At 38.9% G+C, this 23,969-nt stretch overlaps 1 protein-coding gene across 3 annotated transcripts in view; it reads left to right on the forward strand.

Moving 5' to 3' along the window:
- Positions 1-23,969, forward strand: part of KCNIP4 (Kv channel interacting protein 4) — a 611,550-nt gene that overhangs the window by 562,722 nt on the left and 24,859 nt on the right. For all 3 annotated transcript variants that reach the window (XM_011994264.1, XM_011994263.1, XM_011994265.1), the window contains exon 3: positions 19,731-19,800. In XM_011994264.1, coding sequence (XP_011849654.1) covers positions 19,731-19,800 — 70 coding nt within the window. The remainder of the gene's footprint in view (positions 1-19,730; positions 19,801-23,969) is intronic.

The raw sequence follows: 23,969 nt of genomic DNA on the forward strand, positions 1-23,969 counted from the left end.
AGTCTCAGAAATTCCATACTAATCTGCACTATGTGGTCAATTTCCTGAAATACCCTTGAACATCCCTACTTCCTTATCCATGTCCTATGATCATGCCAGTATTAGTTTCCTAATGCAGCTGTAGCAACATACCACAAACTGCAAGGCTTAAAACAACAAAAATTTACTCTCACAGTCTAGAGGTCAAAAGTGTGAAATTAATATCACTGAGCCAAAATCAAGGTGTTAGCAGGGCCATGCTCCCTTGAGAGATTCTGGGGGAGAATCTTTTCCTTCTTCTTCCAGCTTCCGGCAGCTGTCACCATTCCTTGGCTTGTGGCTGCATCACTGTAATTTTCGAGGTCAACATCTTCAAATGTCTCTCTGCTCCATTACCATATCACTTCCTCCTCTACGTATGTCACATCTCTCTGCCTCTCTCCTGTAAGGACAATTGGGATGGCCTGAAGGGCGCACTTGGATAATCCAGGATAATCTCTCCTTATAAAGATCCTTAAACCAATTATACCTACAATTTTTTTCATTTCTTTCTTTTGTTTTTTGTGGGGCTGGTGGAGGGGGGGAGGCTTGTAAGCTAGGTTCCAGAGATTAGGATATCAGTATATTTTGGGAAGCCAGTTTCCAGCCTATCACATACCTATATGGCTCTGGGGTCACCAAACTCTGGGGTCAGACAATGATTTGTCTTCCACTTCTCTACTACTTGCTGGGGAAAAACAAACAAAAATCCAGATATGAGAGTCACTACTAATTAGCAATTTTTATACTCAGCTTGATAATCTTGTCTCTTTTTCATGATCTAATGTCTCCCCGTCTATTTACAGTAACATGCCTATACATCCTTACAGCTCTTCTGATTCCAGCAGTAAATGTACCTACATAACTATCCCATTTTCTCACAGGACAGAGGAATTTGATTTGTCTTATTCAATCAAAACCACATACTTAACTCCTAGAACGAAGTCCAGTGCATAGCTGGCACTTGATTGGTATTTATTTTCTGACTTATTCTTCCAGTATAAAAGAAAAGAATGTTCCATTTTCCTAGTGTTTTTAATCCCACTTCCTATGATATCTTGATTCCTCTTTATAGCTATAATTTATCTGCCTCCCTCCCTTCCTCCTCCTCCCTGTCTCTTCCTCTTTTCCTGGCTGCCTCCTTACGTCTTGTAATGCCAGTCAAGTCTTATTCACCCTTAAAAAATGCATAAGAAGACATACTCATTACAAATCAGCAATAACAACAACTTTTACATGCACACACAGCTCTCTCTAACTATTGGCATTTCTCATTCTTATACTCTTACATAAAATTCCTGAAAGAGTGGTCTAAGTTCAGTCTATATAACCCCTCATCTGCATTTATTTCTTAACTCTTGGCTTCTGCCTCTACCATGTCATTTAAATTGTTCTTTCTTAGGTCAAAACCACTTTTATTTTTCATGGCTGCCAATATTTTTAAATTAAACTTGTTATTTTGAGATAACAATAGATTGTCATGCAATTGTATGAAATAGTCCAAGGAAGTCACCAGGTACAATTTCCCCCAGTAGTATCATCTTGTAAAGCTGGAGTACAATATCACAATCAGGTTACTCACACTGATGTAATCCACTGATCTTATTCAGATTTCCTCAGTTTTCCTTGTACTGATTTGTGTGTGTGCCAAAACTAAATTTCATTTGCAAATCCACTGAATAGTTTCCAGTCTTGACATCTATGAATTGCTTGGTTTAAATTCAATAAATATATTTAATTCTTTCTATGAGTTAAGAATGTAAGGTTCTACAAATATTGGTCAATGTTATGGTTGTATTAACTCTATGGGGTAAGTATACTATTATTAGTCCCATTTTACAAATGAGGCAAGTGAGGCACAAAGAAATTAATAAACTTGCACAAAGAAGTTAAGAAACACAGCTAGTGTGAATAGTGGAGATTAGACGCAAGCCCACACAGCCTGGTTCAGAGTCTATGCGACTAACACTTTCTCCTGTGACCTCTCTGGACCTAGCTGAAGTGTCTGCTGAGTTTGGGAGTGGAGACCTTGAGTTACTTGAATGTCTCTTCTTCCTTGGTTCCTTTGATATAATCTACTGCTTCTCCTTGTACCTCGCTGACTACTTTTTCCTGGTCTTCTTCATGGACTGCTCATCCCATTCCTGGTTTTAAATGTAGCTTCCCCCAAGGCTGTGCCTTCAGCTCCCTGGTTTTTTCACTAGGTATTTTCTTTGGGGCATCTCTATACCTATGTGCTAAAGGAGCATAAACTGATACCTGTAAGCTTAGACCTCTGACCTGAGTTCCAAACTCCTTTCTAATTACTGGTTTTCCAACTTCTCTGGGATATCCCTCAGGAACTTCAAACTTTATGATGTCATAAACTGCACTAATCCATCTCTGTACCTTTTTTCTGTAATCCACAACCTCCACTGTAATCACAAATTACCATAAACTGGGTGACTTATAGACAACAGAAATTTATTTCTTACATTTCTGGAGGATGGGAAGTCCAGGACCAAGGTGCCAAAAGATTTGGTGACTGGTAAAGCCTCTCTTCCTGGTTCATAGATAGACCATATTTTTCTTATGTCACTAGGGCTTGGTGAAGGAGGCACAGCAGCTCTTTGGGGCCTCTTTTATAAGAACATTAATCATATTCATTAAAAACTTCATTCTTATGACCTAATCACCTCCTGATACAGTTAGGCTTTGTGTCCCTACCCAAATCTCATCTTGAATTATAGTTCCCATAATCCCCATGTGTTGTGGGAAGGACCCAGTGGGAGGTAACTGAATCATGGGGTCAGTTATGCTATTCTCATGTTAGTGAGTGAGTTCTCACAAGAGCTGATGGTTTTATAAGGGGCTTTTCCCCTTTGCCTGGCACTTCTCCTTTCTGCTGCCATGTGAAGAAGGGCATGTTTTCTTCTCTTTCTGCCATGATTATAAGTTTTCTGAGGCGTCTATAGCCCTGTGGAACGGTGAGTCAATTAAACCTCTTTTTTTAAATAAATTACCCAATCTTGGACAGTTCTTTATAGCAGCCTGAGAATGGACTAACACACCTCCCAAAGACCCCACCTCCCAATAATGATCATAATGGAGATTAGGTTTCAATATATGAATTTGGAGGCCACACACACTTTATAGCATAAAACATTTCCCTTTTTTTTTTTTGGCCTGTGTTTTGATCTAAAGTAATCATGCCTTCATCCATTCATAACTACCTTTTATGGTCACAAACTGGAAAAATAGTTATATATGTAATAACTGTGCTCCTATGTATTGACATATCATCTACAATAATATTTTGTTCATTGTTGATTCTGAACTGATGAGCTAGATTTGTTTAGCTGACACAAATATGTCATAAAATGGACAGTGCCTGGCACAGCGGCATAAAATGGAAAAAATAAAACATAATCGTGGTAGAATTAAATAATTTCCTAATGGTAGAATTAAGGAAATGGTTCTTAAGGAGATATTAGTTGTTGGAATTAAAGTCTAACTAGAAACAATTAATAAAATACAGCATTCTAATTCTTTCAGAAAATCATCTATTTTCATATGAGCATTGTAAGTACTGGAGGGACTGCTCCTTATTTTACTCAGTATGTTGAACTACAGTACAATTTTGAGAGGTTATATAGGGAATAAACTACCCCAGACTGCTCATCTCCCAGCAAAGATAACAAGAAACTGAAAGTAAAGCTCCCATGATTTAAATCCCAATATTAATCTCCTTCTGGGACGCATTAAGGTTAACAACTGGTAAACCAGAAAATGAAAATATCTGTGAGATACTAGAAAAAAAAAATGCCTTGTTTTTCCTTCATTACATGGCAAAAAACATAAAATCTTTAGCTTTATGCCTCACTAGAGAGAATAAGAATTGTTATCATATAAGTTTTGAAGAGAATCTCTTGCTGATTGAAATAATACCTTCATAATATTTGCAAATAAATGTCTAGACTCTCCATGAGCTCTAAAAATGAAAAATGTGCAGATGGAAATGAAAAGTGAACGTGGTCGAATTGTTGGGATCTGAGGCTCTTTTATATGCCTGGAGTTTCTGGACCTTTATCAGAAGACAACATTTGTATATATTAAATGGATAAATAAGCAATATATTAAGATAGGTAAACAGAAAGGAGTAAGAGTTAGACTGCCTCAGTTTCCACATAGCCGTATGGGGATTAGATACACCTATTAGCTGGGAGTTTTTCTGCCCTCCTGGAGGATTCTTAGCCCCTAAGATAATATAATGGAGACCTTATGAGCACTTTCAGTAGTACAGAGATTTATGCTAATCATCTGTACCATATGCAAGAATACATTGTAAAAACAATCATTATTATTATTTTTAATTCATGTATTTATTTTGAAAACAGAGCCTCTCTCTGTTGCCCAGGCTAGAGTGCGGCAAGCAATCATAGCTCACTGCAGCCTCAAACTCTTGGGCTCAAGTAATCCTCCTACCTCAGCCTCCTGAGTAGCTAGGACAAAAGGTGTATGCCACCACTCCTGGCTAATTTTAGTTATTTATTTATTTATTTATTTATTTTTAGAGACTGAGTCTCACTATATTGACCAGGATGGCCTTGGACTCCTGGCCTCAAGCAATCCTCCTGCCTTGTTTTTCTAAAGTGCTGGATTTACAGGCATAAACCACTGTGTCTGGCCTGGCCTCGTTATTATTAATCATTAGCAAAAGCAAAGAAACACGCAGAAGTAACTCCTATATACAAGTTCATAATCTTTATATTACATGTTGTATACATAACATGTAATCCATGGCAATGTCAGTTTATTCTGTGTGCTTACTTGCTTGCTTTTATTTACTTTTAATTTTTGGAGATAGGAGCACAAGATTTTAATCCCCATATATGTTGAAACTATGGTTCCCTAGAAATAAATTCATATGCACAAAGAACATAACAGCTAATCGGTGCAGAGATTCTATAAAGGCAAAAGACCATGTCTGCTTTTTCCCTTTCGTTTGTTCAGTTTACAACAGAGAGCCTGGTATACAGTAGATGCCAAATAATTATGTACTGAATAAATAATAAACCAGAGGTAAAAATTCAACTCTGGTGGAGTAAAGAGAAAAGAGAGGGATACTGAGTGTTTAGAATGTGATTGGGATTGTGCTGGATACCTGATGTAAATCATCTCTTAATTCTCTCCAGAGCTCCGAGAAACAGGTATATGATACCTATCTTATGAATGGCAAAGACCTTGATTCTTAACGTGACTAGCAGTCCCCGAATTAACCAACCTTGTCTCAGACCACACACCCCAGGCACATCTGCTGTCTCTTTCATCATTGATCACATCACAGGTTTTTGTACACAGTATTCCTTTGCCTCTTCCCCAGTTCTATCTCCTGCTAATTTTTACTCATCCTTCAGGTCCCTCCTTTAATGTCACATCCTCAGGGAAGTCTTCCCTATAAATTAGACCTTACATACTTGGTTTGTAGCACTTATCACAACTATAACTGAATTATTATTTACACAGAACTTTGTTTTATGTGTGACTTCTCTGATAGTCATCAAATTCTAAGAGGGACTTCATCTGTCTTGATTGTTTTAGCTTCATTTCTTGTTACACTTTTTGACATATAATATACTTTCAAAAATATGTCCTGCATTAATTAATGATGATAAAAATCCAGTTTGAAGGAGTTTAGTAACTTATTCAAAGTTCCGGGCTAGTAAATGATATGTGTGGCTCGTAAGGAAGGAGCTGTTAAATTTCAAAAGCTACAAAACTAAGAGTAATAACTAAGAAAGTGGAAGATTGGTGTGGCATTCTAAAAATCCTCTGAAATTAAATAAGCAGATGGTATTTAACAAGGATAAACATAATATCCCACATTACATGAAAACATGACAAAAGCTAGCAGGTTCGGAATGAGCATCATTGTAGAACTAATTCCCTGCATGGGGAACATGCAGTGGTTGTTTATACATCCAGGCACGACGCTAGACATTGTGCATGGGTTATCTTTATTTAAGCCTCATAATAACCTCCAGATAGGGTAGTGTCATTATTTTCATCTTAAAGGTTTAAATTGTTCCCCTGTTAAACAGCAAAGCAGGCTCAAGCAGCTTTGATTCCAGAGCCCACGTACACTTAACCATTTCATAAGGCTTTCAGACTCAAGCTTTGGAACTTTAGTGGCGTTGTCTGGCTTATTTGTTTTCTAAGACCTAAAAATTTTTGGTGACTAAATTAAGGATGGCCCAAATGCCAAAAAGGTGATTGTGAATTCAGACTGACGTACTCCAAATGTAATATCCAAAATGGAGGAGATCAGAGCCTCTGGGCCCCATTCCCAGAAATAGTTAATTTTTAAAATTATCTAATGTAGGAATGAGGCTGTCACCGTTCATAAAAAGGAAATAGCCTTCTTGAAAGAAATTTACCCAGACAGGCACCAAGCTTAGGAAAAGAATAATCCCTAAAGAGAAAGAACTGGAAATCGCTTTTCTAGCTATCATGGAGGACACTACTGCCCCCTTGTGCCTCAATATGACAATACAGTCCTAAGAACGTTCGGACCAGCTCACCCTGAGCGCCGTCTGAGCTCCGAGAGCCCTCGGAAGCGTTCTGCCCCAGCTTGCTCAGAGTCAGCAGGCCCGGGAGTTTCCTTTTGGGTCATCTTGCCTGGCATGGGGAGGAGAGAGAGGCTTTACTGCCCCATTGAGAGCCCGGAAGCATTGAAGTCCTAGACACAGGTTCCTTTTAGGCAGCTACTGTGACCCTTGATAATTGTTCCCTTCATAATCTCTGAAGAAGCACTAGGAGAAGGCAAAGGAGGGTAGAAACTTCTCCAGTATTTGCAACAATTGCAACAATTTCAAAAATATGTCCTGCATAAATAAATGATGATAAAATCCAACCTGAAGAAGTTTAGTAACCTATTCAAAGTTCCAGGCTAGTAGGTGATACGAGTGGCTCATAAGTGAGGGGCTGTTAAATTCCAAAAGCTACAACTGAGAGTAATAACTAAGAAAGTTTTGCAACAAGAACTTAATTAAGCAGACGAAACTTTTTATTTCATTTTATTTTATTTTATTATTTTTTTAACTTCAGAAACTCAGGGCTGCTCCTGGTAATGGTAGCTCACTGAGGGAGAAATTTATGCAAGAGGCACAAACTATTATTTTCTCAGAATGGCAGTAAGAAAGGGAAAGGGGAGGTGGCTCATGCCTGTAATCCCAGCACTTTGGGAAGCTGAAGTGGGCGGATCACCTGAGGTCAGGAGTTCGAGATTAGCCTGGCCAACATGGTGAAACCTCGTCTCCACTAAAAATACAAAAATTAGCCAGGCATAGTGGCAGGCCCTGTAATCCCAGCTATTCGGGAGCCTGAGGCACGAGAGTCGCTTGAACCTGGGAGGTGGAGGTTGCAGTGAGCCGAGATAGTACCATTGCATTCCAGCCTGGTAGACGTGAGTGAAACTCTGAAAAAAAAAAAAAGAGAGAGAGAGAGAAAGGCAACGAAATCTGTAATAAAATGTGTTTAGAGCTGAATCTGACCTGTCCTGAACCTGCTCACAAAAGCAGATGACCAGAAATGTATAATAAAATGTATTTAGAGCTGAAGCTGACCTATCCTGAACCTGTCTCACAAAAGCAGATGACCAGAGACCTTGAGGTCCTGTCCTCCATCCCCTCACCTGGGACATTTCAATTTATTTGTAAAAAACAATTCAAGTTTTCATGCTGTTTTGCCCTGAGGGTTTCAATATGATATTTATTTATGTCAGTATTTGAGTACTGACAGCTTCCTCCATAGTAAGCTCCTCTGGATGAGGGCCATGCTTGTTGATTCACCATTACGCTCCTGTTCATAGCCAAGTGCCTGGTATATGAATACGTGTTGAACAAATGACTAATACTCTGTGTTTTAGTGATTAATAGGATTGAAAGACATTGAGATAAAAGTTACCCCTCAGTTAACTTTCCCCCTGCAGGTGCACTCATCTTTCAAACTTAGGAAGATGTAAAAGCTTTGTTGTCAAACTCAAGTTCAAATCCCAGTCCCAGTGACCTTGGGAAAGTTCTTTAAACCTCCCTGTGCTCATTTCTTAAACATCGTGTGGGAAAACATCTACCTCTTTTACTTGTCAGGGATTTAATGAGAACATGTATCTCCTACACCACGTGGCTCAGTGCCGAGCAGACCATGATCATTAAAAGTTAGTTTTATTCGGCCGGGCACAGTGGCTCACGCCTGTAATCCCAGCACTTTGGGAGGCCGAGGTAGGCAGATCACGAGATCAGGAGATCGAGACCATCCTGGCTAACACGGTGAAAGCCCATCTCTACTAAAAATACAAAAAAACTTAGCAGAGCTTGGTGGTGAGTGCCTGTAATCCCAACTACTCGGGAGGCTGAGGCAGGAGAATCACTTGAACCCAGGAGGCGGAGCCTGCAGTGAGCCGAGATCGCACCACTGCACTCCAGCCTGGGCGAGGGAGAGACTCCGTCTCAAAAAAAAAAAAAGTTTTATTCACCCCCAATTCCTATGCTTTCTCAAAGTGTCTTCGGATAGACTTTAAAAGACGTTCTTCAGAAATCTGGACCCGCATATGCGCACCCACCACTGTAATCTAGAGACTACACTTCTTTCTCCAGCAGACATTTCGCCAAACTTGTCAGCAATCTGTAAACTCAACTCATTTTTATTTTCTCTTTCTGTAGAAAGATGTAATGCAAGGACAAGAAGGTTGTAGCTTATGTTAGGATACTTTTGACTATAAGTAACAAAAAAGATCAAGAAAGAATGGCTTACACATGAGGAAAATGTGTAAAGGGTCCAGAGATGATAGTCGAAATGAAGTTATCAAGGGGCCAGAATCTAGTCAATTCAGCAGGTGACAAAACTCAGACAGAGAGAGAATAGATTGTTGTAAATCTTCAGGAAAAAAAAAAAAGGTTTTATAAAACCACGTATGTGCAGATGAACGTATGTGTATACCATCATCTCCATACAGTTATCTCTCTGTATTCTTGAGGGACTGAGTTCAGAACTCCCCATGGATACCAAAATCTGGGGACACTTAAGTCTCCTTATATGAAATGGTATAGTATTTACATACAACCTATATATCCTCCCATGTACTTTAAATCATCTCTAGATTACTTATACCTAATACAATGGAAATGCTGTGTAAATAGTTTTTATACTGTATTGTTTTTCATTTATATTGTTTGTTTGTTTGTTTGTTTGTTTATTGTGATGGAGTCTCGCTCTGTTTCCCAGGCTGGAGTGCACGATCTCGGCTCACTGCAACCTCCACCTCCTCCCGGGCTCAAGTGATTCTCCTGTCTCAGCCTCCCGAGTAGCCAGGACTACAGGCACGTGCCACCATGCCCGGCTAATTTTTTGTATTTTTGATGGGGGTGTATTTTTGTAGTAGAGACAGGGTTTCACCATGTTGGCCAGGCTGGTCTCCAACTCCTGACCTCAGGTGATCCGCCCACTTCAACCTCCCAAAGTGCTGGGATTATAGGCGTGAGCTACCGCACCTGCCTTATTTTTTATTTATTTTTTATTTTTATTTTTTCAAATATTTTCAAGCCACAGTTAGTTGAATCTGTGGATGCTGCGCCTGCAATATGGAGTGCTTGCTGTATTTTATTTTATTCTTTCTGATTGAAACACTGCATGTTTCTTTTAAGTAGAATTCTTTACACAGTTTTGTTTTGTTTTTTGGTCAATATCATTAGGCTGATGTCATGCCAACTTGAAAGTGATCTAATGAATTAGTAAAATCTAAAAAAAATTTATTTCTGCTCTGGATATAGGCAGACATGCTATAGGCGAGGAACACTCAGCATATGGGATACTATTTTTAGCACTCATAAAAAATACTGAATTTTGGCCTCACAGCTGGTCTTTACACTGCTGAGACTAAAGCCTTGACAGAATATAGTCCTTTCAAATCACATTAAACTATGGCAGTCACCAAGAAATATAATTGCTAGTTGTGGTAGATACACTTCTGAGTAGAAGTGTAAAAAAAAGGCTGTTGTTAAGCAAGAACTGCTGTGAAAACCAACATGAACTCATGTTCAGAAGAAGCAGGCTGCGGTAGGTATTAATAGGTACCCAAAGGCAGCCACTCAAGATCCCTGTCTCTTGGTTATTCAATCAAATACTAATCAGGGTACTGCTGTGATGAAATTTTGCAGATATAATTAAAGTCTCAGGGCAGTTGACCTTAAGATACAGAAATAATCTTTGTGGGCTTGATCTAATCACACGAGTCCTTTACCAAAGAGGAAGTCAGAGAGAATCAGAGTGTGAGAAGGACTCAGTAGGCCTTTGTTTACTGGTTTGAAGATGGGATGAAACTGAGAGAGAAGCCCCCAGTAAACAGCCACAAGATTACAGGGATGTGGGTCCTACAACCACAGAAGCTGAATTCTACCAATAATGTCAATGAGCTTGGAAGAGGACTGCAAGGCCCAGATGAGAACCACAGCCGGTTTAAGTGTGAGACTGAGCAGAGAACACAGCTCAGCCATGTCAGACTCTTTTATCCCACAGAACTGTGAGATAATAAATTTGTGTGTTTAAAGTTACTAAGTTTATGGTAATTTTTTTATGCAGCAATAGAAAACTGATACATAAGCTTTCTCCCAGGGCACCATTGTGGTTTTTTTTTTCCACTAAATGGTTTTGGGTGCCTATAGAATTTAACTACATCATAATTTTTTAAAAGACCCTGACAAAATGGACACTCTCTTCAGGATAAAGTTGAGAAAATCCTTTTAAAAGTCTCCCTAAATCAAACAATTCTACATGCATTCCACTAAAGATTCAGGGATTGGACCCAATCCCGGAAGCCTTTTCCTACAAAATTTGGAAAATCTCTTTTTGCAGAATCAACTTAAGTTACTTGAAGAGATAACAGTAAAAATAAATAAAATTTGTAGAATGCTTAGTATTATGCTAGAATCTTTATATCCATGCCAATTAGTTTTCATTTCTTTGCTGTAAGATGCTATTATTTCCTGCAGCTTTAAAGACGAAGACTCAAAGCAGAACTTTTCAATTATTTCTTGGTTAGTAGTAGAGCTGAAACTTGAGCCAGTTTTGTGTTTGTTTTTGTTTTTGTTTTGGCTGTAAAGCTCATGTAATTTCCTTCTTCCCTGTGGCTAGAGGGCAGAACTAGAAGGGGAGAGAACCTTTGCCTAGCACCTTGGATTTCTGCTTCATCCTGGGTGACCTTGAGAACTCCTGGGGCTCAGAATGTGCCCACATCCTTGCACTCAGGCAGCTGAGTTGAATCTTGGTCACCCAGCTCTCATTCCTTTTCCAAGGATAGTATCTAGGTCAGCCTTTTCCCACCATTGGCTGTTTCTTTTTTTAATCTGCGATTCATATTTAACCACTTTGACCCCAGAAGTGTGTTCAGGAAACGGAAGATGTAGTTAATGCAGACTTTGGAAACAAGAAAATACCCAACATGTTGAGTATATTGTTTTTAAAATTGATTGGGTTTCTTTCATCTATTGTCTAGTTTAATTTTCATTTCTTTTGCTTACCTGTGATGTTAGTATTACTTACCTGTTATATCAGATGAGAACATTTGCACTAAGAAGGAATAAATCAGTTGCTAGGAGTTCAAACACCTGGGCATATTAGAACAGAAATTTATAGCCAGTTCTAGTTCTTTGTGATCAGCTTTTCTGCTTTGAAAACTGAAAGGTTAATCCTATAGTTTTTAAATGAACTTTTTAGAGTCCAGTTTTTGACTATGTTATGTTGAGATAAGAAGTGTTTTTTTCTTGATCCTTGCCATCTCCCCCTAATTTCTGTGATCATAGTCATTGTGGGCAATCATGGGGATATCGGAACCCCCATGACTATCTTGGTCTTGATCTTAGGAGTTCTAAAAATTTAGACCCAAGTTTTGAAGGACATTATCAGAGCAAATTCATTTTCTAATTTATTAAAAGCTAAGAACTGAAGATTTATTCATTCAGCATAAATATTTTTAATATTCCCTATTCTAAACATCATAAAGGTTAGTCCCTGCCCTGTATTTACTAACTCTAAAGAGAGCAGAGAAGTCCACAGAATCTGGGGTTATCAGCAGCACAGATTGTAGGACTGTGTCATTTAAATTTTGAAAATTCGTCTTGGATTATAGGCATGTGCCACCATGCCTTGCTAATTTTTGTATTTTTAGTAGAGACAGGGTTTCACCATGTTGTCAAAGCTGGTCTTGAATTCCTGATTTCAGGTGATCTACCCACCTTGGCCTCCCAAAGTACTAGGATTACAGGCATGAGCCACTGTGCCCGGCCTCTAAAGTTGCTTTAAACACTCAAGTTTCCTGATTCTGTGATCCATAGATTAGATCTGATATTTTCTAAGTATGGGAATGCAGTGGCCCCTCTCTAAGACAGTTCATTCATTTGTAAAATGGAGTTAATACTAACATCTTTCTATTCCCATGAGATAATCCATGTAAAACATTTAATGCAAGGTTGGAACATATAAAGTGCTCATGTGTTTTAGCTCATCATCATCAGTATCATCATCATCATCACATTAATAATTATAAAATATCAATACTAATAAAGTATTTATGCTGATTATTATAATAGTAATAATGCCTTGTTAGAATTGATATTAGTGCTAGCATAGTATTCATTGCATATCTACAGCTAATCTTGACCCTCACATGCGTCCCTACATGGCCTGAGAGGACTGAAAAGGCTCATCAGGGAATACAGCAGTAAGGCCCCAAAAGGCAACTGTTTCTTCACCAACTGACAAATCTATGGCCGTTATATTGCAAAGAAAACCTCATTCCACATTTATTGTGTTATTATCATATCATAGCGAAGGGTTTCAGAGGCAATAAAAGAAATGCAATCGTCATCATAGATGAGTATACCAGCCAGCAGAACCAGGGACCTCCAGCTCCTAGATATTGGATGGAGCAGTTCATTTGACTGGTCCTAAAAACCAGAACATTTTCCTCAGGCCATTACTGTCTAGCCATTTACAGTAACAGTAAAGAGTATGTGGCAAAGAGGAAGGTGGGGAGGTTCTTGTTGCACTAAAACCAAAGATTTCTAAAAAGAAAAAAATTATTTTCCTCAAATCTCTCAAGCTACAATACACAATAAATTTTAATCGGTGCTCCCAATTTTGATTGAAATGGCTTCCCTTTGCACATACCTCTCTCTAACACAGACGTGACGGGTGCCTCTGGGTACAAACACACCTAGTACATCTTCCCAAAACAAGGATTTCCACAGATGACTCTCCAGGAGGACATGTTTTCAGTCCTAATAGAAGAAAAAGTAATAATCCAGAGGGCAAGATAACATTGCAATTCATGGAGTCAGAGCTATGAATTTGATTCCATTAAATGTTATATTCTACAAGAGCAAAAAAAAAAAAAAAACTGGAATTTTAAAAACTCATTCCTGTATCTCCAGTGCCCAGAATAGTAAAAGGCATATGGACTATTTACTGACACTTAGAAAGCATTAAATAACTACTTATTGAATCAATGAGCAAATAGATGTCTCTATCAAAACCTGTGTGACTCAAACAAGTGACTTCATCTCTCCCAGCTCATTGTCCTCATGTCTAAATAATACCCACCTTTCAGGGTTGATGAAAATGTTAAAAGTAATGGTCTACATAAGAAAGAATGGAGCTGTTTATTTTATACTCAATAAACCATTGTGATTGTGGTGATGTGGTTCCGCTGACTGCCATCACAGCAACCCTGTCTGCGTGAAAAACAGGCAAATTGCTTTATCCCTTGGAGCGACCTGTCCAAACGCCTTAGTATCCACTAGTAATTTTCAGAATGATGATTAGACTCATGAGGGAAGCAAATGATTGCTGTTTGTTCATGGGGTTGTGTGCGCGTCCAATTCCCATGTGATTCTGGTCAGTAGCTCCTCTCCGTGTGAGACTTTCTCATAAGGTTGCGGTGGCAGCACAAATGGATGCAGCATTTCTGGAAAGCACCATGACTGTGCATAGTAAGACCTTTCAATGGTTTAACTCGTTGGTCTTATGATTCTCCTTTTGGGATTAGTCATAAAGAAAGAACCACAGGTGCAGTCACAGATGGATGCATAGAATATTAATTACATCATTATTCCTATGTAGTACAAAAATGCCAAAATCGTCTCAATATGCAACAGTATGGTAAGTTCAGTGGATGCATTATTATGCGGTCAATAAAAATCATGATGTAAAAAATGTTCAGGATATTTATCCTAAAGTTAAAAAAAGAAGATAAAATACTGTAATTTTGTCTTATTAAAACTTTATTTCTATAGTATATATGCTTAGATAAATGACCAATATACTCTTACAGTAGTCAGGTTATGGGTGATTTTCATTTTCTTTTTTTCTATAGAGGGCATATTTTCATGGAATAATAATTTGCTAATAATCAGACAAAATTTCATTAGAGAATAGAATACAGAACCATAAAGGTTAGTAGGAGCTTACAGCAAATTTTCAAAAGATGCATGAGTGAGGCATTTCTCACTTTCCCTAAACCCAGGAACCCTACTGCTTCTTGCATCCTTAGGAAAACCCAGTGAACAAATTCATGCTCAGATGTTTAAGCTTCATTGTCCTTGTTTACTTGAAGCAAGTAAACAGTCTTTAAAAATGACACCTGGGAAATGGAGACAATTTATACTGCTAAATGACTTGATAATCTTCATGTTACAACATCAGTGGGAGGCTGGGCTCACACCTGTAATCCCAGCACTTTGGGAGGCCAAGGCAGGATTGCTTGTGGCAGGGAGTTCAAATCCAGCCTGGGCAACATAGTGAGATCCCTTCTTTACAAAAACAAAAAATAAAAATCAATAAATAAAGCGTCAGTGGGAGAACTGTTTCAGAACACAGACACTTGGAGTATCTTTCAAACATGCCACAGGGATAGATATTCCAAACTCTTTGCCAAATCTGCATTCTTTTCTTCTTCCTGGCCATACCAGACTTACTTTGTTTGGGGTAGACACATTAAGTGATCTCTAACAACAACAACAAAATGAGAATAGAAATGATGTATACCACTTTAAGACCTGGCCCATAAAAAGCTTCCATGCACTCTCTTCAGCACTCTTTTCCTCCTTCTGGATGAGACAGTCACAGAGACTGTTGGAGCCATATGTTAAAGTCACCAAATCTTCATTAGCCTCTGTCCCTAGAAGAACCATCAGTTGATCTGTACACTCACCCAAGATTGTTATGTGAATAAGAAATATACTACATGGTTTTTAAATGTGTTATACAGGTTGAATATCCCTAATCCAAAAGAGCAAAATACTCTAAAATCCAAAACTTTTTGAGTGACAAAATGGCATTCAAAGTTAATGCTTATTGGAGCATTTCAGATTTTCAGGTTAGGTATGTTCAACTGGTGATGTGGTTAGGCTTTGTGTCTCCACCCAAATCTCATCTTGAATTGTAATCCCCATAATACCCACGTGTCAAGAGAGAGACCAGGTGGAGGTAATTGAATCATGGAGGCAGTTTCCCCCATGCTGTTCTTGTGACAGTGAGTGAGTTCTCATAAGATCTGATGGTTTTATAAGGAGCTCCTCCCTTTCACTCAGCACTTCTCCTTCTTGCCGCCTGGTGAAGAAGGTGCCCACCTTCTCCTTTGCCTTCCACCATGATTTTAAGTTTCCTGAGGCCTCCCCAGGGATGCTGAACTGTGAGTCAATTAAACGTCTTTCCTTTATAAATTACCCAGACTTGGGCAGTTCTTTATAGCAGTATGAAAATGAACTAACACAACCTGTGAGTCTAATGTGAATATTCCAAATCCCAAAAAATCTAAAATCCAAGACATCTCTGTTCCCAAGCATTTTGATTAAGGGATATTTGAAGGCCTAATTGCTACAGCAGCAAGTTAACTAATGTAGCACATTGTTTGTGGTTTATACTTTGCTTCACATGCAGCCTGGCCAAATTCATTCTTGATGGAGAAGTAGAGAGACCACTTTTATGGAGAGATCACTGCACAAAAGAGGTGCACAAAAAGTCAGAGAATGTGTACCATCTTGTAAATCACTAGCATCCGTTTCTCACCTGAAGGTCAAAAATGCACTAGTTTCAATAAAAAGTCTTTGGGAATAAATAAAAGATCATAATTCTTGGATTTGATTTTTTAATCTTTTATCTAGTTTTTGGTCTTTGCTATGGTCTGAATGTTTGTGTCCCTTCAAAACTCGTATGTTGAAATCCTAACCCCCAATGTGATGGTATTAGGAGGTGGGGCCTTTGGGAGATGATTAGATCATGTGGGCAGCAACTTTATCAATGAGATGAGTGTCCTTTTATAAAAGACCCCACAGAGCTAGCTTGCCCCTGTCACCATGTGGGGACACAGCTAGAAGGTTCCATATATGAACCAGGAATGTGCCCTCATCAAGTACTGAATCTGCTGACCCTATGGTCTTAGACTTCCTGGCCTCCAGTACTATGAGAAATAAATTTCTATTGTTTATAAGCTGCCTAGTCTATGGCATTTTGTCAAAGCAGCCCGAACAAAGGCAGTCTTTATTCTTCTAGTTGGATAGAGGTTCCATGATGGTAAGACCTTTGACTCATTTATTGTAGCAGTCCCAGTTCCTAGGAGACTCCTGGAATAATAGGCATACAATATGTGTTCATAGAGTTGTAAACTAACGTAATGAATATAAGGTGGATAAAGACAAATTTATCTGATTTCCACCCTGAAACTTGGCCAGCAGTTTTCATTTGGCAGAGAAAAGATTTCCTCTGACACAGATATGTGATTAAACACAAAACACATGCATGTCAGATAGTCAGTTTACGAATTCATTTCACATTATATCTATCAAATGTATCTAGAGACTGAAGGCAGCTAGCAAGTTTGTTGAGTGCAGAGGTCCCTTTTCCTGCCATCCTCTTCTTTTATCAGCATCAACTTTAACTCCCCGGCACCTTTCCAACTCTAACTTTGCACAAGCTTGCCACCCGATGGCAGAGAGCCAGGTATTTACTCTCTCCTTATTATCCCAAGCAAATGGCTTAGCATTAAACAGCCAATAAATCACAATTTCCATGTGTGAGAAGGTCCAACTCCAAAGTGTTTAGTCTTAAAATGGGTCTATTGGTGCCAGCTACATAGTCAAAATGTTTGAAAGATTGGCTGTATACATACCACCTTCTTTCCTTTTCAGAGTTGTAGCTGTTGGTTGCTAATTCATTTATGTATTAGGGTCCTTCAGAGAAATGGAACTAATAGGATGTGAGTATAAAGAGATTTATTAAGATATTGGCTCATACTTTGTGGAGCCTTGGCCAGCTTGATATCTAGTGGAGGGGTCTGGCAAGCTGGAGCCTCAGAAAACAGTTACAGTTCAAGTCCAAAGGCAGGGTATTGGTGAACAAGGGAAGCCAATATTACAGATGATGTCTGAAGAACACTCTTTTTCTCTGGGGAGGTCTGTCTTTGTTCTTTTCAGGCCTTAAACTGATTCAATGATGCCCCTTCACATTATGGAGGGCAATCTGCTTTACTTAACGTCCACCAGCTTAAATGTATTGAGAGTAATAGCAAAAACCACAATTACTTTTGCATCTGTGTAATCTCAAAAACATCCTTACAGAACTATCCAGAATAATGCTTGACCAAACACTTGGACACTATGGCCCAGACAAGTTAAACACATAAAATCAACCATCACAGTTCACTTGCTTGCTCTTTTGTTTTTGGTTGTTTTTTTCTTTGCTCTAATTCTCTTAGGTCCTTGAGGTCATCATTATTTCCATAGGGGTCATCTAATATGAAACCTTGTTGTGACCTGGAGAGTCCTAAGTCCACATTCCAGCTTCCCCACTGGCTTAGTGTGTAACAAAGTGCTTTGCCACTCAGCACCTCCAGTTCTGCCTCTGTGAATGGAGCTATTTTGCCTACCTAAGCTCATTATCATTAACAAATGGGATAAAACCATATTGAGAAGCTCTGTAAACACAAATTCACATTGAAACTGCTAACATTGTTTATGTATCAAAGGTCCTACCTTTCAAAACAACAAATGAGAAAATAGAAAATTCTGCAGGTGAAGCACATTTCAGTTGAGTAACTGCCTCATTGGAATAAAGAAAGACCAAATTCAGAAAGTAAGTTTATTAGTGAGGGAACAATGATTTTAAGGGTTAAGTGACGTAGGTGATTGATAAAGATGCCAGGAACAGTATCGAATTTAGAGTACACAGAATATTCATGTCTAAAGTCAGGCCTATTGGGGAGTTAGCACACCATTCATCCTTCCCCGGTGAACTTAGTCCTGGCTGGACGTTAGGTGGCGTGGGAGTGCTGTGACAGCTAGAGTCAGGGGAGCTCTGATCACATGCGACTGTTCACGAGAATCTAGTAAGGGACTAAACAGAACTTACCACTTCTCCACTTACAATGTACAGTTGACTCTTGAACAACACTAGCTGGAAGTGTGTGGGTCCACTTATATGTGGATTTTTGCCAATAACTATAGTTGCCCCTCTGAATTTGCAGCTTCAGCATCCACAGCCAAAGGCAGATCAAAGATACAGGACAGGAAGGACCAACTTCTCTTATCTGCAGGTTCTACAGTGCCAAGTGTGGGATTTGAGTGTGTGTGGATTTTGGTATCCGGGGTGGTCCTGGAAGCAATGCACCATGGATAACAAGGGATCACCGTACAGTTAATATCTCACATGTGATTCAATTCTGGACTATCATGTGGTTGTCAGTCTCCACCACTCAGGGGGCCTCTATGCCTAACATTCTTAACCAGACTGGTTCTTATAACTTCAAAAAATTAAGGAATTTCCAGAGATTGGGGAACAATTTGCTTGCTCAAACCTTATATTCACCACCACGGTAGCCCCCTTCTGACACTTTATATTTAAGTTTCTTTTTCCTTTTTTTTTTTTTTTTCTTTTTTTAGCAAAAATGCCAAAACCACTCTCAGAGGGCTAGCCTTGCCCTATGGCCCCTCCCGGTTAGTAGTCCAACATGGGTGTAGTTCTCAAGATCAATGTTCATTGTTCTTTGATAAGTTGACCCAGGGACAAAGGTGGGGATCTATTAAGCCCAGGCTGTTTCTTTGCAGACTCTCCTTTCCAGAAGTTCAAAAATATCATGGGATTCTCTCTCACCCAAGGTCACTTGTTACAGAACCATGTCTCGGGTATGCCTAGACATCCTGTTAACAAGCATTAGTATCTAGTCCTCCTTGAAACTTCTTGAGCCACTGGAGATGCCAATGAAGTAATTTTGCCATTGAACCAAAGATTATGTGGGTTCAGAAAACCTGGAGAAGACAAAACCAAGATTCACCAAAGACCATATTATAAACCTCTCGCGACATGCTTGCTGTGTGAAAAAAAATGCAGTTTCCTTTTACTTCATTTATAATAAACAGATGTGTTCTTAAAAGCAGCACTGTGTTTCTGAATACATCACACTTTTGATACTCAATATGCAAAGGTATTTACATATACATTTTTTTTTCCTGTGAGAACTGGAACAAAGATAAGTTTATAGTGTGCTTTTATTCCCTTTGTAATAATGGATGAATGGTTAACTTTCTTGGTGCAGCTTTGCGTGGTAGGCGGTTCTGTTTCAAAATGTGCAAAAAAAAATCAGTTTTATGAGCACTTTGCTCATATTGCTTCTCTGCCACTTTCCCTAGGAATGCCCCAGCGGTGTTGTTAATGAAGAAACCTTCAAAGAGATTTACTCGCAGTTCTTTCCACAGGGAGGTAAGTACAAATGTGGACTTGTTAACATACTATCAGAGTTACAATTATGCTTGCAGTGTTGAGTTTAGTTTAATTTTTCATAGCATGATGCTACATTTTTAATCATTATGTAAAAGAATGCAGAGCATTCAAGTGCATATAATTTTTAATGTATCATAAAAGCCAGCGACTTAGAAATTATCAAATATCCAAGAGGATACTCTTTAGTTGAATACAACTATTACTGTGTGCCTAGTACTGTGTCTCTCAAATGCACAATGCTTTCTATTACGAGGGTGCTCAAAATGCCACAAAGTTCATTCACATGCGTTATAGGTCTCACTTGATTCTCCCCACTCTCAAAATTAGGAAAAACATAATTATCCTCAATTTACAGATATGAAATCTGGGGATTGGAGAAGGTAAATGGTTTGCTCAGGGCCACATATTGACTCAGTGGCAGATCTGGGTTATAACCTAGATTTTCTGCAGCCTCCCTTTGTATATTTTCTGCTCTTTTCTTTTAGTAATTCTTTACTGTGCTCCCTCATCTGAGAAAATTAAAACCATCCTAGATATTATTTTAATTGGAAAGAAAACACAAGGATAGCGTAATGATAATCCATGCATGTTAGAGATGAGTGAAACGATATTCTTGCTATTGCACCTTACAGTTTTTCTTTCAATCACCTAACAGATGCCCAACTCATATTTGTCCCACAGCCTACGGTGTGCCCAGCCATGTGTGAGGTGCTGATCATGTAGGAGGAATAAGAGGAATAGGATGTGGTCTTTCTCCAAAATAATGTTATAGCTTAGTGTAGCAGATGGGCAATGTCAATCTCAAGTATAACTGTGATTATGGGAGTTAAAAAATAATATTCTGAGGGCACAGTGCTGGCATGATTAAATTAGCAGCAGGACAGAGAGGACATAAAAAGAGTCTCGCCAGATGAGTTGAACCTGAGCTGAAGTTGTTGCCATTCAGAAAGCATCTACTATGTGCCTGTCCCTAACAACCCCATCTGTAACCCTCATTTTTTTATAGATATACATGTGAAAACTAAGGTGCAGAGAGTTTGATCCATTTCCAGAGTACATAGTCTTGCTCTCCCATTATACCTCTCAGGAGAAGTTCACTTCTGAGTATGATGTCTTCCTGCTTTAAAAGCCAGTAGGGACATGACATTTTAGGCAAATGGGACACTTGGGTCAGAGCATAGAACTGAAGGTGGGCATTTGCAGGAAATTGCCAGGATTTGGGTGTGAATAGGGTAGAGAGTGTACAATGGAGGGTGAAATGTCCTAGACAGTCAAGGATGCCATATGAAGAAATGGAACTTTATCCTTGAGGTGAAGCACAGCCACTGAGAAGTTTAAGTGGGATCTATTACAGTCAGATTTGTGTTCGGGATATATTTCGCTGATAGGTCTGTGGAAGATTAGCCTGAGGTCAGCAATACTGCAGGCAGGGGAGACTAATTAGAAGATTACTACTGTAGGAGGCAAAACAATAAGGTCTTTAAACAAGGATTTGCATAGGAGAAATTGAGAAGTGGGGACAGATTACAGACATACTTAGATGACAAAAATGGAAGAATTTAGTGATGAACTAGCTTTTTGTGGCATAAAAAGATGAAGAGAGGAGTTTGTGATGCCTTCCAGGATTCCATCATAGACACCAGGTGACTCTTTACATGAGGAGTAGTGGGATAATGATCTCAGTTTTGGACAAATTACATCTGAGGTGCCTGCGGGGATTTAGACTCAACTAGAAGTTGGTACAAATTTGAGGCTCAGAGGACAAGTCAGAGAAAGGGACAGGGATTTGAGAATTATTAATCAAGAAGTAGTGGTTAAATCCATGATGTAGATGAGGTTACTGGGGGAGTTATAAAAGGTGGTGAGCTCCATGAGGCCAGCAGGAAACCCCAGAACACATGTCAAGAACCATAAGGAAAAGGCATCCACAAAGGAGATGGAGAATGAACAGTTTATGGAAATAAACACAACAGAGATCGATAGTTCAGAAATGAAACAATAAAGTCTAGTAAGGTAAGAATCAGAAGGTCTCTTTGGGGTGTGGCAACATGGGAGTCTTTACTGGGCATGATCAGGACAGCCCAAGTGCCCTGGATGAAGTACTAGGGAGTGGAGCGCAGAAGCAGAAGCCACATTGCAGAGGGTGAAAAGGACGATGAGAAGAAAGCAGCGACCACCAATAAAGACAGCACTTACAGAAAGCTTTGCTGGAAGAGTGAAGTGATGAGGAGGAAACTGGCCATAGTGCTGGGTAGATACCAGTGGAAGACTTTAGTTTTAATGTAGAAGAGATTGGACATTGTTTATACACAGGGAAGGAGCTGGTAAAGGAGATGTTACTAGCTTTAGGATAGAAAAGAAAAGAGATAAATAGGATTCAGATTTGGAGGAAAAAGATAGTGATGGGATGGGATGGTGGAGTCCATGAATCGGAAGTTCAGGAAGAAAGTTTTACCTCAAGTCGGGAGGGAACCATCTAGTACTTCCTTTCAACTCTGACGTCTACTCAACATAGGGGACAATTGTTTCTCTCTGTGATTATGGCCAGAGTTGACTTTGCCATTGACCTTGCTAATTGGCCTTTTATTTTACTAATTTCCACTTAAAGGAGCCACCATTATCTCCTGCCAAAATAAACACAGTAGTCTCCAAACTGACTTCTCTGATTCTGATGACCCCTCCCCGAACCATAGTCTACTCTTAAAAATGAGTCAGACTGATCCCATTAAAATGTAAGCAAATCATGTTACTGCTCTGCTGAAAACCATATCATTCCATAGAACATAAGCCACAACCTATAGAGTAGCCTACAAATGGTGGCCATCTCACCAGCACACTAGCCATGATGCTGCTCCTGGGTCTTCGAACTTGCTGTTCTCTCTGCCTGCAATTCTCTTCTCCCAAATATCTATCTCAAGATCTCATCACCTTTGCATTTACTCCAATGCCACTTTCTCAGTGAGACTTGCCCTGATCACTCTATCTTAAATTGCAATGCCTTGAACATTCCTCCTTCCCCTGCTTTATGTCTCTCTATAGCACTTGAGACAATCCAATAATATATATTTCACTTGTACTATTGTTGTTTTTGTCTTTCTCTCCACTAGAATTCAGCTCCAGGGGAACAGAAGATTTCTCCACTTTGTTTACTGTTGTATCCACAGGTCATGGGACAGTAACTGACAAGTAATAGCACTTGATAAATACTTTTTGCATGAATGAATGAATGACACCCACCTCACATGGTGGCTATCACTGTACAATGGAATAGTATCTGTAAAAGGCTCTTTGAAAAGTGTACAGCACTTAAGTATTAGTTGTTTCATACAAGAGTCAGGTTTCCTTTGGGGTTTTAATTCCATTTGGTGTTAGCTAGTTTCGTGGATTTAAAACAATTTTGTGCCTCACTTGTCAAAACAATTTTTTGTTTTCGATGGGCTCTTTAAAAAATTAAATTAGAATTCTAAGAAAACACAGGAAGACTTGTTATTAAGTGAATTTGGGTATACTTTGGATGACAACTCTCCCACCCCATCTCATTACTACAGTGCAGAGGGGAGGGCCCTTCTCACAGACCAGAGACAGGTATTGGTAATAGTACCTGATGCCAGGATTATAATGGGTTCACTGTCTGCACTAATGAGAGATTAATTTGGGGAATTAATTAACTACCTCATATTTTTCTAAATTGTTTAAAACCCATGGATTTTTTAAAGAAAAATTATATTTACTGAGTGCCTACCAACATCTTAATAAGCATTAATATCAAAGCACCAATGCAGATGAAAATCCTCAGTTTTCAATCATTTCAAATCAAGTTATTACATACTAAAACTTGGATACAGCTCCACATTAAAATTATATCTTTATTTGAAAAACAACATTTCCGCATTAGAGAACATCTTCTTAAACAGAGCACATCTATTTTGCAAAGGATTCCTGTTACAAAATCCAAAGGGATTAGGGATTTGAGAAAAAATTACTGTTACACTCTTAACAATTATTTGATTATTCATGTTAATTGAATGCAGAAATCTGAACACGAGGCATTGCTGAAGGAAATGAAATATTTTAAAGAATTATGATTTGCTTTGCATTTAAAAAATTAATATCATACATACAAATTGTTTCTTATATGTGGCCAGAAA

Source organism: Mandrillus leucophaeus, unplaced genomic scaffold (genome assembly GCF_000951045.1).
Source record: "Mandrillus leucophaeus isolate KB7577 unplaced genomic scaffold, Mleu.le_1.0 Scaffold449, whole genome shotgun sequence".
In the NCBI taxonomy this organism is placed as follows: domain Eukaryota; kingdom Metazoa; phylum Chordata; class Mammalia; order Primates; family Cercopithecidae; genus Mandrillus; species Mandrillus leucophaeus.